At 41.2% G+C, this 11,738-nt stretch overlaps 3 protein-coding genes and 1 long non-coding RNA gene across 4 annotated transcripts; 1 reads left to right on the plus strand and 3 right to left on the minus strand.

The window, feature by feature from the left end:
- The first annotated feature begins 2,773 nt into the window (after positions 1–2,773).
- LOC131885131 (uncharacterized) lies at positions 2,774–9,213 on the plus strand. The gene is made up of 4 exons (XM_059233070.1): positions 2,774–3,556; positions 3,666–3,826; positions 4,176–4,601; positions 8,570–9,213. Exons 1-4 carry the CDS (start codon positions 3,010–3,012, stop codon positions 8,975–8,977), a joined length of 1,542 nt encoding a protein of 513 aa, XP_059089053.1. The 5' UTR covers positions 2,774–3,009; the 3' UTR covers positions 8,978–9,213.
- On the minus strand, positions 4,711–5,320 carry LOC131885134 (uncharacterized). Its single transcript, XR_009373799.1, has 2 exons — positions 4,980–5,320; positions 4,711–4,908 (listed from the first exon to the last, which is right to left on the minus strand). It is a non-coding gene; the product is annotated as an uncharacterized LOC131885134 (long non-coding RNA).
- On the minus strand, positions 9,128–10,585 carry LOC131885133 (uncharacterized). The gene is made up of 2 exons (XM_059233072.1): positions 10,235–10,585; positions 9,128–9,523 (listed from the first exon to the last, which is right to left on the minus strand). Exons 1-2 carry the CDS (start codon positions 10,413–10,415, stop codon positions 9,234–9,236), a joined length of 471 nt encoding a protein of 156 aa, XP_059089055.1. The 5' UTR covers positions 10,416–10,585; the 3' UTR covers positions 9,128–9,233.
- On the minus strand, positions 10,523–11,730 carry LOC131885132 (peptidylglycine alpha-hydroxylating monooxygenase-like). Its single transcript, XM_059233071.1, has one exon. It carries the CDS (start codon positions 11,707–11,709, stop codon positions 10,696–10,698), a length of 1,014 nt encoding a protein of 337 aa, XP_059089054.1. The 5' UTR covers positions 11,710–11,730; the 3' UTR covers positions 10,523–10,695.
- Positions 11,731–11,738: the final 8 nt, after the last annotated feature.

Raw genomic sequence — 11,738 nt, forward strand, 5'->3', positions numbered from 1 at the left:
AAGTACTGGATTTCAAATTGGTGCCATCTGATGCAAGTGTCCTCTGGGAGAAAATCTGCCATCATTAAACTGAGACTCAGAAAGCACGAGTTACTTTACACTGAACAAGAGCAAGAGCTAAGAAATTGAGCTAAGCAATTGAGTCTTATTGAGAACAACTTCATTGAAAGAAAACCCATATGCTTTTGTTGTTATTGTGTTGTTACTAAACATACTGAATAAATCAAATGTTTTCTACAAAAGCTGTTATCTTTTCATCATTCTAATGGACATGATTTTTGGGTGATTTATTTTAGCATTTAAGCATCTGTGACCAACTGTTTACATGCGTTTACCAGACTTACAACTAGACTTAAAGTTGAATTATCTATTATAAAACTAGCCTGATCACTGAGTAATTCAACAGATTTCTGGATTTGAAAACGTAAGTAGATCTTATGTTTAAACATCACTTGAAATTTATGCTTTAACCATCATTGATATTGCAGCCTATAGCCATGGATTTTTCATAACATCTTATTGTTGCAGTAAAATAAATCACCCAAAAATCATGTCCATTGGAATGATGAAAAGATAACAGCTTTTGTAGAAAACAATTGATTTATTCAGTATGTTTAGTAACAACACAATAACAACAAAAGCATATGGGTTTTCTTTCAATGAAGTTGTGCTCAATAAGACTCAATTGCTTAGCTCAATTTCTTAGCTCTTACTCTTGTTCAGTGTAAAGTAACTCGTGATTTCTGATCCTCAGTTTAATGATGGCAGATTTTCTCCCAGAGAACACTTGCATCAGAGGGCACCAATTTGAAATCCAGTACTTTGCTTTAATTCAAATAAAATAATACTTATAGCTCTTTCATCTTGAAATGCTGGTGATCCCATTCCAGTAGCATTAAGAAAGTCCGCAAAAAACTGATTTATTATTCACCTTGACCTTCTTGCTATTAAGGACAATGGGGTAGCCCTGCATGGTTTCGTGAGCGCATATTTTGAGATGCAATTTGTACCCAGTTGCACCAACTATGAGTAATCAGAGTGTTTCATGAATGTGGATTTTGAAATGCGACTAGGTAAAATTGGGTTTTGTCATATTTCAAACCACGTGGGAGTACCCCTTTGAAATCCTACAGCAAGCGCTATTTAAGTCTTCTTTTCAATGCATTGTATATGTTGTTTATATTTTCTGCTTACTAGACAGCATTTATTTCATAGTTGTCTCTTTAGTTGGATCATATTGGTGTTTCTATTTTTTAGGTTCGATTTTTCACGGGCTTTTCCACTCGCTACAGGGAATATAATCCTCGGTTCTGCTAAAATAGAAGGACATATCTTGTCTATATTTTAACTTTTAAAATTTATATGATATTTGTTCTACCAAATGATAATTAAGAACTTGTCCAAGCCTGACTAGAAAGAAGCTAATGGATCAACAACATCCAAATCATTTATAAATTTCCTAGGTATTTAGGACTAATCTTGACCGTGTCTCAGTGCTGCCAGATGAAATGGATCGATTATCACCCAACTTTTGCCAAAAATTACCAGTTTTGTCACCAATTTTTTGGGGCTTCAATGAAAAATAACCAAATATTAAAATGTAAACACCACATGAGCTTTGTTGTTATTTATGGGGCCGGCAAAAATTTGCAGATATATATGGTCTTTATTGACAACAAATTTGCAAAAAAATTGACGAGATTTGCACAAAAAAATGCAAATAAACTTTCCAAAATATAGACACCAACACGTTCTGAAGGTTGTAAGGGCTGCTTTTGACTTCCCTATCAAGCAACACGTAGATGAAAAGGAAATTTATATCATGATATCTTCCAGCATTGGGATTTGAACCTGCTATCCCTTGCGAGCAGATTTTGCCTTGTCCATGATAACCCCTAGAATGATCCGTATTTTGCACATCTTAATATCTTGTGAAAAACAAAAAAATCAGTTCATTAACTAAGACACAATAATGCCAGAGCGTAGAAATGAATTGCAAAACAATTTTGTTACGAAAAGTAAATTTTTAAGTTTCAAAAAAGTAATGGTAAGTCAATTTTTCCAAAACTAACCATTCACCTCATGACCATTTACCCCAAAAATCATGAGAACACGTCAAGATGTGCATGATTTTTAAAGGAGGAAGTTCATTACCCAAACAAAACTAAAATTTGAAATAGAGTATCTTAAAAAGTAGTAAAGATAAAAGAGCTATTTCAGATTGATTGAAAACATAAGCCGGTGGTTGGTAATATGTTTGCAATCTATTTCATACCTGTGTGTACTTTTTTCAAAACTACTTTCTATTTTAGCCAACCATAGCCAACCAAAGTTGGATTTATCGGATTTTTCAAAATCACCAGATTTCGAGGGTCTTTTTACCGTAAATCGCCAATCACCAGGCGCAAAATTTTGTCCCCAAATTACATGTAAAATCACCCGTCTGGTGATAAATCACCACATCTGGTAGCACTGCCGTGTCTAATCATCTCCTGTGTGTGGTTTTGTTGTGTCGCAAAATTTCCCCGTCCATGGATTCAGAGGTCTATTCGTGACTCATTGTCTGTTTTCTCGGAGATGACCCAGTCATTTCAAGTTTGGACACGCTGCCGATAAACAAACCTAAGGACTGCCATACAGCATAAGTAGTCCTGATGTACGTCATTGTGCCTCAACGCCTAAACCAAATCTTTCAGGTGAGGATTTCAGTTGACTTATCAATCAATCCTAAATTTCTCTTTTTAGCTTTGAAGTGCACCAACATTGACTTGCTTTGGTTCCAACTCATGCTCTCTTACCACCATCAGACCTAATTTGGTCGTCCTGATTCTCAGGGTGACCATCAACTCAGCACTGGGATCCACTTCCCCAGTCGGAAATCTGGTGTCCGTTCACTCCGCTGACTCGACCCCCATCGCTCCCTCCCCGCCTGCCTAAGCTATCCAACGCCTATCATCGCCTGCGGCATTCACGGGTGCGCCCGTACTTTCCTAGCGGGTCGGTCTCATCATGAGCGGCGCGCACGTTAAGCGTTTGGCCGCCCTCAAGCCCTTCACGGGCGGGGGGTTGGGTCTCTGCAGCGGGCACGGCTGGCCCGCCAGCTCGTGCGCCTCGGACGAGAGTCCCTTGGGCGGATCTTCGGGTGCCTTGGGCGCGGGCGTGCCCTCCCTGACGGATTTGTGCTATCAACGTCTCCTCGCGCCCGCCCAGTTAAGCACCTTCGAGGAGGAGGTGTTGTGCGGTGGGGCGTGGCTCCCGCCCACATTCTTCTCGGACGCAGTTCGCTTATGCTTGGTCCAGAATCGGACATTGTTGCTGCGGTTGTTGTTGAAACATTGGCCCGAGCCGCTCTTAAGTCTGCGGTCCATTCTGCCCGCACCCTTGGGTTGTGACATGCAATGGCCGCTCCATCTGATCCGCGTCTTTCTGGACGGCTTGATCCACGTGCCCAGGACATTGACCACGTTGGATTTGCGGGGTTTCGAGATCCATGACCATGACTTTCTCAAGAATTATAAGGACCTTTTGTGCGATCCCATGAGCGCCCAATTGGACGGTAAGACGGTCCTCGGGTGGACTAGTAAACTGGGGGCTTCCGGATGGGCGGGGATATTGACACGATTTCTTTCTTTCTTTCTTTTGGGCATGCCCTTGGCACTGAGTAGTGCACATTCATTTGGATATTCATATTAAATACGCCAATGACTACAGTAACTGGATCGATGTGTTGGGTGCCAATCGGTTCTTCAAGATCGCACGGTTGACCACCTTCTTGGGCATTAATTCCATCGCCACGGACTCGATACTGGACTACGTGGACAAACGAGTGAGTTTTTTCTTGTGTCATAACCTAAAGGCGGAAAGATTGGCTCAATCGAGCTTAAGCACTAGTTAATTGTCATGAGAGGAATTTGAAACACATAGGGTGAATTTGGAGCTGCATTTAGGATTTTTGAGTGAATTCATAATTCCTGATCACCTCGTAGTTTCTTAGCGACTTGAGGCCCTGTCTTTTTATCACGCACGAGATTCGGATGAAAAGCCAGGGCTTCAAAGGGGCCCCTTTAGGGCCTGTTTGATCCAACGTGACGCGAGGCTCTCTTTGGTCTGATGTCTTTCTTGAGTTTTCAATTCGTGTCTCTTTCTCTCACTTTTTTCCACCACGCCTGCGTCAGCATTTGGATTCCCTTCGGATCAAGGGGTACGAATTAACCAATATGGATATGTGTCTTTTGGAGACGTCGCTCTCATCCTTTCGACATCTGCTCACCCTTGATCTCTCGTGTGGAAAACTTTGGCTCAACATGGGTCCCAACGGACCAGCCTTGCTCTCGCTCAGGCGCATCTTACTCAATCTGCCCATGATACAAATCCTGAACCTCTCCAATAGCAAGGTGGAAGGCTCCTTGTCAGAACTCTTAGAAGAGCCCACGTTCACCCTCGAAGCCTTGTTCCTGAAGAATTGTGGCCTGGACATGACAGATCTGGCTTACTTGCGCAAGAGCCGCCATATCCAAACCGTCAGAGAGCTCTCCATTGGAGATAATCCATTAGGGAAAAACATTGACAGCGTCTTGGAGCTCATCAAGGAGATGCCTCAGGTATGGATAGCTAGCTCTTTGGCGAGTCTGAAATCGAATCTAAGACTCAGAATAACTCCATGAATCAATATTCTAGTTCTATTTTCAACATGCAAGGACGAGATGAGTGTGAGGCGATTGTTTACTTATGTATTTTAAGCCCAGTATAGTTTCCGCTCTAAATATAGCTGCGTTTAGCGTGTGATCTAGAATAGAAATAATCCCTGGGCCATGATGACTTTCGACGGTCTTTTCCCTCGGGTTTATGGTCTTTCCCTGAAGTGCAATCTCAGCAAAGTCAGGCCAACCATGGCCAACAGAGCATTGACTAGAGAGAGAAAGAGGAAAAATATAATCTACAGACCTGCAGTCGGAGTCTGGCGTGTTTTGTTAAGGTACCTGAACACGCAGCGGCACGCAACTACCGGTCCATTATTTGGCTTTGTTTTTCTTCTGAAAAGAAAATATTGCATCGTCAACTGAACCGCACTTGTTGTGCATAGTCCTTCAAACAAAACGAATAAGAAAGTATGCATTTGCTTCTACTTACATACCTGGCCAGTCTCAGGCCGAGGATTGGTGTGTACTTGTATTGCATGCACATGCGCATATGCAGCTGTCCTGCTCTCTCTTTCTCTATTGCTCTCTCTATATATCTCTCTGCCTCTCTGACTCCTAATCTTGATCTTGAATAGAAGGGACGTGAAGATATAACCCTCTGTGTATATTGGATTAGGGGTGTGTCCTTAGGGACATAACAAGGATGAATGGGGCTGGCCCAAACAATGCTTCATCAATATTTGCATCATTCACTCGCCAAGGAAAATGGGACATTGTATCTCATTATATGAAGTGTTTGTAATAGTTTTAATTTCCGACCATGTCAGGTCCAAGGAAACATACTAACGACTCTAAGCGATTGGTTTTCTTTGGATACATTGCCATCGAAAGCATTATGTACTAACATACTTTTTTCAATTGTCAACATTTAAGGAAACTGCTTTGCCTCTGTGTATTCTAGTTGTTTGAAAAGTTTTTCATTTCACTTCAACTTTGCTTTACATGCCACTGAATAGAGAACCCACGTCTGTCTGCCTGTCCTTCACATTAAAAAGAACTTTATAACAACTTGTTGGAAAGCCTCTTAATAACAAACCATGTCACAATGGGCCCGAAATTTCGCTCTTTTCAAAGAAAAAGGGTTGCAACCTTGTTAAAGACAAGCAAAATATTTTTAAGCATTCTAGTAAAACACCCACCAAGCTGCTGAAGTTCTATGATTTTCTTTTGGCTTTTTCATAACGGAGTTTTCGGTCCGTCATCCCTGTACAATGGTGAAGTAAGGCGAGCCAAAGAAGCAAAATTCTTTGCTGATACAGAAAAGTTTTGTGTTACTGATCCTTGAAATAGGCGAGGCTTTTGGGGGTTTCACTTTTCTAGCTTGAAAAGATATTCTAGTCAGTTTTCGAGTGAATAAAGTTGCTCAGTCTCATTCTCTCTCTACATTCCAGTAAGCGATGTTCGCGCTTTAAAATACCTGATTTCTATTTAGCTCTTCCTTATCCAGTAGATTACCTTCAGAGACCATGGGAATAACAACTAGGACGTGTGTAGTCGCATGTATTTGTACTTGGCAAAATCCCTTTTCGGCAACTTCACCCTTAACTTTGGGCAAACCCTTCGCTGGTCTCGGTGGACAAAATCTCTAGAGGGCAAAAACCTCACACAAAGTTGTGATAGATTGGAGTCAATCTTCCTCATTGGTTACAGAAGTAATTTGCGATGATTTATGTCACAAAGAACATCACCATGAGTGATTGTAATGGGTCGAATCCTTGGCTGGAGTCATCCAATCAACATAAAAGCTCCTTAGCAATAAGTATCATAAGCCAACTGAAGATTTGGATCGTATTAATTTTGGCCCTCTAAGCAATTAAACCTATTTTCCTCTTTAGGAAAGAAATTTGTCAAAGCCCCAATGAAAACACCAAACAGTAATTGCAGCAAGAGCAAATAACTCTCAACCGATAGAATAGACAAATTGGACAAAAAAAAGAGGAATAATGACAACAGATTAGACGACAAAAGACAAACAAAAATATAAACGAGACGAAAAAGTTATGCCAAGAAAGAAAAAGAGCAAATTTATATTTAATACCTCTTAAACAATTTGGCGGAATTTGGTTGAGGATTATTTAAAACTTTTATCAATGTAATCACAATAATATTACACCCAATGAGTTCGTATGATGATTTGAAATGTTTTGCAAGTTGTTTAATCTCTTGCACGTTTTCTTAGAGAAACTTTTCCAGATTAAGACGCATTTTTTGTTTGTTCAATGTTGTCTCAAGACTCGAAACTTGATGCCTCAAAAAAAGATGCAATAAAAACTTTCGAAAAGATGACTCGCCTCTCAAAGATATTGTGGCATCTTGAAGTAGATTCCTCATTTTGTGTCAAAAGGTTCAAGAGTTCGGTTTATTTCCTACTTCATGTTTTGACGTCCCGGTTTGGTTAAGTCGTATGAAATACCCCAAATGTCGTGTTGCAATGAAAATGACTTGCATTTTCAATGAAAAGATTTTGAAAAGGCAAAGAGATTGACGATGGGAAATGGAATTGCCAGGACAGAAGCTGTAATGAAAATGCTTTTCGCAATAAAAAAAAACACTGTCTTGTAACTGACCAAAATGCCTCTATCGCTCGGCTTCAAGAGTCGAGATGCGATTGGCTGAAAAATACTTCTAAAATGAGAGGTTTGCGCTTCCTCATTGCAAAAATGTATTCAAAATGAAGCGTTTTACTCGAAAGGGATTGCTTGATTTTTAAGGGCAAAGATAAAGAGATCGTGCTGATGAAAATCTTTTGTTCAGCAAGAAAAAACGTCAAACGAAGGATCGATGAAATTCACTCGTATTCCAACCTTAATGAATTTTACTTATTATCTAGTTATCATTTCTTCTGAAATAACCGGAAATTTAACAGTTGCCTCAAATTAAGGCATTTGGAAACTTTTTAAGGATGTTTGAAATATAGAAGGTTATCAATGTCAAAGCAATGAAATACGGACAAAAAAGCGAAAGTTGTTAGGTAAATATATTCCATCAAATATTTTAAATTCTTGCACTACGAATTTGCGAATTCTACACGTTCTCTGGGTCAATAGTTAATTAATGAAATTAGTTCCGATGTGCTATCACGTGTTTGATCCTGGACTAGCCTAGTCCAAACTTCTTTGCGGTGTTCATATTACTCAACGAGTTGCTCCTTTAAGAGCATAAATGGGCGAACCTTCTGACAATCCCGAGGGCAAGGTAAACACCAATGTTGACTGTGATGACAGAGCAGGAATATCCCTACATTAGGACGCCCTCTTCAGGCTAAGTTCTCCTGTCAAACTCAGTTACTAGATCCAAAGGGGAAAAAAAAATTCTTTTCAAAATCCATAAAAAGTGTAGGTCTAATGCTGAAATAAATTGAAAAATTGACTAGTTTAATCATTTTTTGACTACGCTGAATAGATCTAATTCTGATTTCATCACAAATTGTGCCAAATTTGGCTTTTGGAACTGGCCATTTGTCAAGAAACCCGCAGGGTAGACGACGATAGCTTCTGAAATTGATGTCACCAACTTGAAAACGTGTACTGAAATTTACCAGGTTACCAAATTAACATGTATCTGAATTATCTCAGTGATAACTTGGTTTTCCACCGAAACATTTGCCTTTTGAAATTAAGTTCTTATGAGCAAGAATGTTTTACTGGTGAATGGTTTGTTTTTGAAAGCTTAAAGGCCCTCGTTTACTATTACTTAAAGCCGAAAAAGATCATGCTAGTTTTTTTGTCTTTATGATCGCAACACTGTTGCAATGTAAAGAAGCCAAGAGGAATGTTAAAGCAAAGATTTGTTGACCCCCCCGCCCCCCTCCTCAGAGGTCAATTTTCGCCCCTATTTGTATTGTGATTCGCTTGATCCCTTCGTTTCAGCTTGTTCTCTTGGACATCCAGGATTGTGGTATATTGGAATCCCAAGTGCTTCTCTTGGCTCATTACATCAAGAGTCATCTCCAAAATTTGGCCTCGCTCAACATGGCAGGACACTTGTGGAGTCGAGATGTAATCATCAGTTCGATTCCTCTGCTATTCCACAGCTCTATGCTCCAGACAATTGTATTCCCAATCTATGGATTGAGTGACTTGCACTTTCGTTTCAAGAACCGATCAGACATCCTCCGACGTCAGAACCTGCCTCAAATGCTGGAGCCCATAGCTGGGATGAGTTCGGATTTCAAGGCGATTGAAAATGCCATCTTGTCAGAACTTATTAAACGACGCGGCACAATCTTAAGGGTTAAGAGCCAATTGGATGGAATTCAGTTTGATATGGAACGTTGATCGTCATCGCTTCTTCCTCATGTGACCCAGAGCTATCCAAGCTCAATCAAGGTCGCATTCACGACTTGACCTCTCACTTGGTTGCATGGATTGTGCTAATTATGTGTTGGTGTGTAAGAGACGCGCCATCAAGTTGAAACTCAGCTTCAATTCTAACCTGGTTAAATTCACTTTTATTCATGCCTACGGCAACGCTTCTATTGGAAATCATATCAATACATGATGATATTAATGTCTTCCTCGTAAGTGTCCCATTTTATGCTTTGAACTTGTAGGCGATCAGAAACTCAGGAAAGCTAATTCTGCCATTGCCGTCCATATCCAACTCATTGAGGCATTTACGAGCCTCCTCGCTCTTTGCTCCTCTAATACTTGAGCATGCTTGAATGGTTGCCTCCATTTCAGAGCGGGTGATTGAACCATCGTTGTCTTTGTCGTAGCGTCGGAACTCGTCGAGAATCTCTTGAATTTCTTCGTCTTCAATCTGGGCTCTTAAATACTCCCAGAGATTGCGGAACTCGTTCAAATCAATAGATCCAGATGGATCTGCAAAATGAGGGGAAAAAACAAAAAAAGGAAAATCTTTTGTCCGTGGATGCTCTTAACAAATCGCTTTATCCCAATTTGATGAGGCACTGTTCCATGGCCAACCACTGAAGGTAAATGTGAAATAGTTTCCAATTATCGTTTCATTGATTTACCCCCATGTCCACGTCCACAACAGTTACAGTAGATGGTGAAAGAGTGCAGCAGAAAGTTTTTTCTGGTGTTCAGGGTTGAGGAGCCAATTCCCTATGTCGCAAACTTTCACATCGTAAACAAAAGCTAACCAAGAGATGTACCAACTAACAAAAGCAGAAATTGTAGGATTCCAGAATAACTCTTTCCTAAAATTTGCAGCAGCGAGAAGCCGTGGTTTGGAAGTGTTCAACGCAACGAATCTCTTAAGGCTCTATATACTCATTAGCTTACTCAATCAATGAAGTCCATAAAACAATTTTGTCCTCAGCTAGCCGTTGTTTCTACTTTTTCAAAACTTAAGTTTTTGTGTACCTTGTTCATCTTAATTTGCCTGACAGATATTTTTTCAATGCAAATTGTTCTCATTGTATGTACAGTCAAGGTATTCTATAAAGTAGTCTCAAAGCTATCCGTTGAACTAACACAACCTGTGTGCTTGCATCTATCAGACTTGGAACCTTCTTAACGATCGGCCATTACCTATTAACACACGATCTTTCTACCTGAATGGTATACCTGTAGTGCACTTTTTGAGAACGGCCTCGAGCTCAGACTTGATGTTGAATCCTTTGCCATGCTTGTGGTCAGGATCTGCTTCCCACTCAGCGATAACATTTCGAAATTCGGTCAAGGAGATCCTGCCGTCTTTGTTGGTATCAAAGACGTTGAACGCGTCGATGATTTCTTTCACAAACATGTTTCAAAGCGACCAGATGAAAGAGGAATGGATTGAGAAAATGCAGCAATGTTTCCATTGATCAATGATTCACAAATGGTTAGAAGATAAAATAGTAACCCAGGAGCTGGTAGATAAAGTTTATTTAATTGCACGTACACGTGAAATGTTTCAACCTCATGCTTATCAGTCAATGGACATGTAGAAACTAAAGATAGCGCTTCTCGTAAACGTCATTGATATTTTTGATATTTTTTACTCTCATTGAGAGTAATTGCAGAATCAGCAGACGTACTCGTGTTTAAGGCAGAGATGAGGCCTCTTTGGGAACGTTACTCAAACCGCCTCCTAATAACCACCCATCCCAGGAATAAATGGGCGGTCCGACTGAGGTACAGCTATTGCCCTCCAGAATGTCCTTGCCATCAACCCAATACATCAAATAAAAGTTACACATCTCGTTCAGTTTAGTCGAGCCCACCCAAACAGCCTCATCCCTATAGTTGACCATGGTGCACCGAGCAGCTATGGTGTCGCCCTTGGTGATCAAGGTAGAATTATTACTGACGGGATAGAACATCTGGGGGAGTTGCGGATCCTCCTTGCCCAATAAGGTCCATTGATTTTTCCCCACCACCTTCCAACCAGACACCACTCGTCCCAAACCATGGGTGTGGACGCGGAAAGCAAAAGGGTGGATAACTTTGTTCTCGTACAAAGCGCAAGCCGAGTCCATGAAGGTGGTGGTCTTGGCTGGCAAACGCCCGTTGGTACCCAAGTAAAAGACACCGGCGTTTTTGGGTTGTTCCACATTCGTGTAACGTAAATAGACCCCACTAACATCGCCTTCGGGTGGGATGTAATCGACGGAGGCGTAGTGCACTTGGAGCACTAACCAATGGATCTTCGAGCCCTTGCCAACTCTGAAGCCCACCCCTTCGGGCAGGTTGAGCTCGGGTGCATTTTTGGCCCAAGCATAGACGATCTCGTTGCCCTCGCCACAAGGATGAAAGGACGATTTGTACCCGGGAGTGTGGGCCGTCATGCCGCCACAATTGTAGATGGGCTCTTGTAGAGCGGGAGATTTGCATCCGTAGATCAGAATATGATGGGCAGTTTTTTCCCAAGCATCGGGACGGAATCCCACGATATAATTGGTCTGGGTGGAATCCAGCTTCATAGGGGAGCATAAGTATGTCTCAGGGAGTACCGGCTTCGAGAAAGGCATTTTCAGGGAGAACTCCTGGGTTGGAAGGTTGGGATTCAAGGCCAGAGCTGGGCCGATCAGCCATGGAACCAAAAGTAACACCCTCATCCTAAAGAAACAGACGAAAGTAACGTGCC

The sequence above is a fragment of the Tigriopus californicus genome, chromosome 8 (genome assembly GCF_007210705.1).
Source record: "Tigriopus californicus strain San Diego chromosome 8, Tcal_SD_v2.1, whole genome shotgun sequence".
Classification (NCBI taxonomy): domain Eukaryota; kingdom Metazoa; phylum Arthropoda; class Copepoda; order Harpacticoida; family Harpacticidae; genus Tigriopus; species Tigriopus californicus.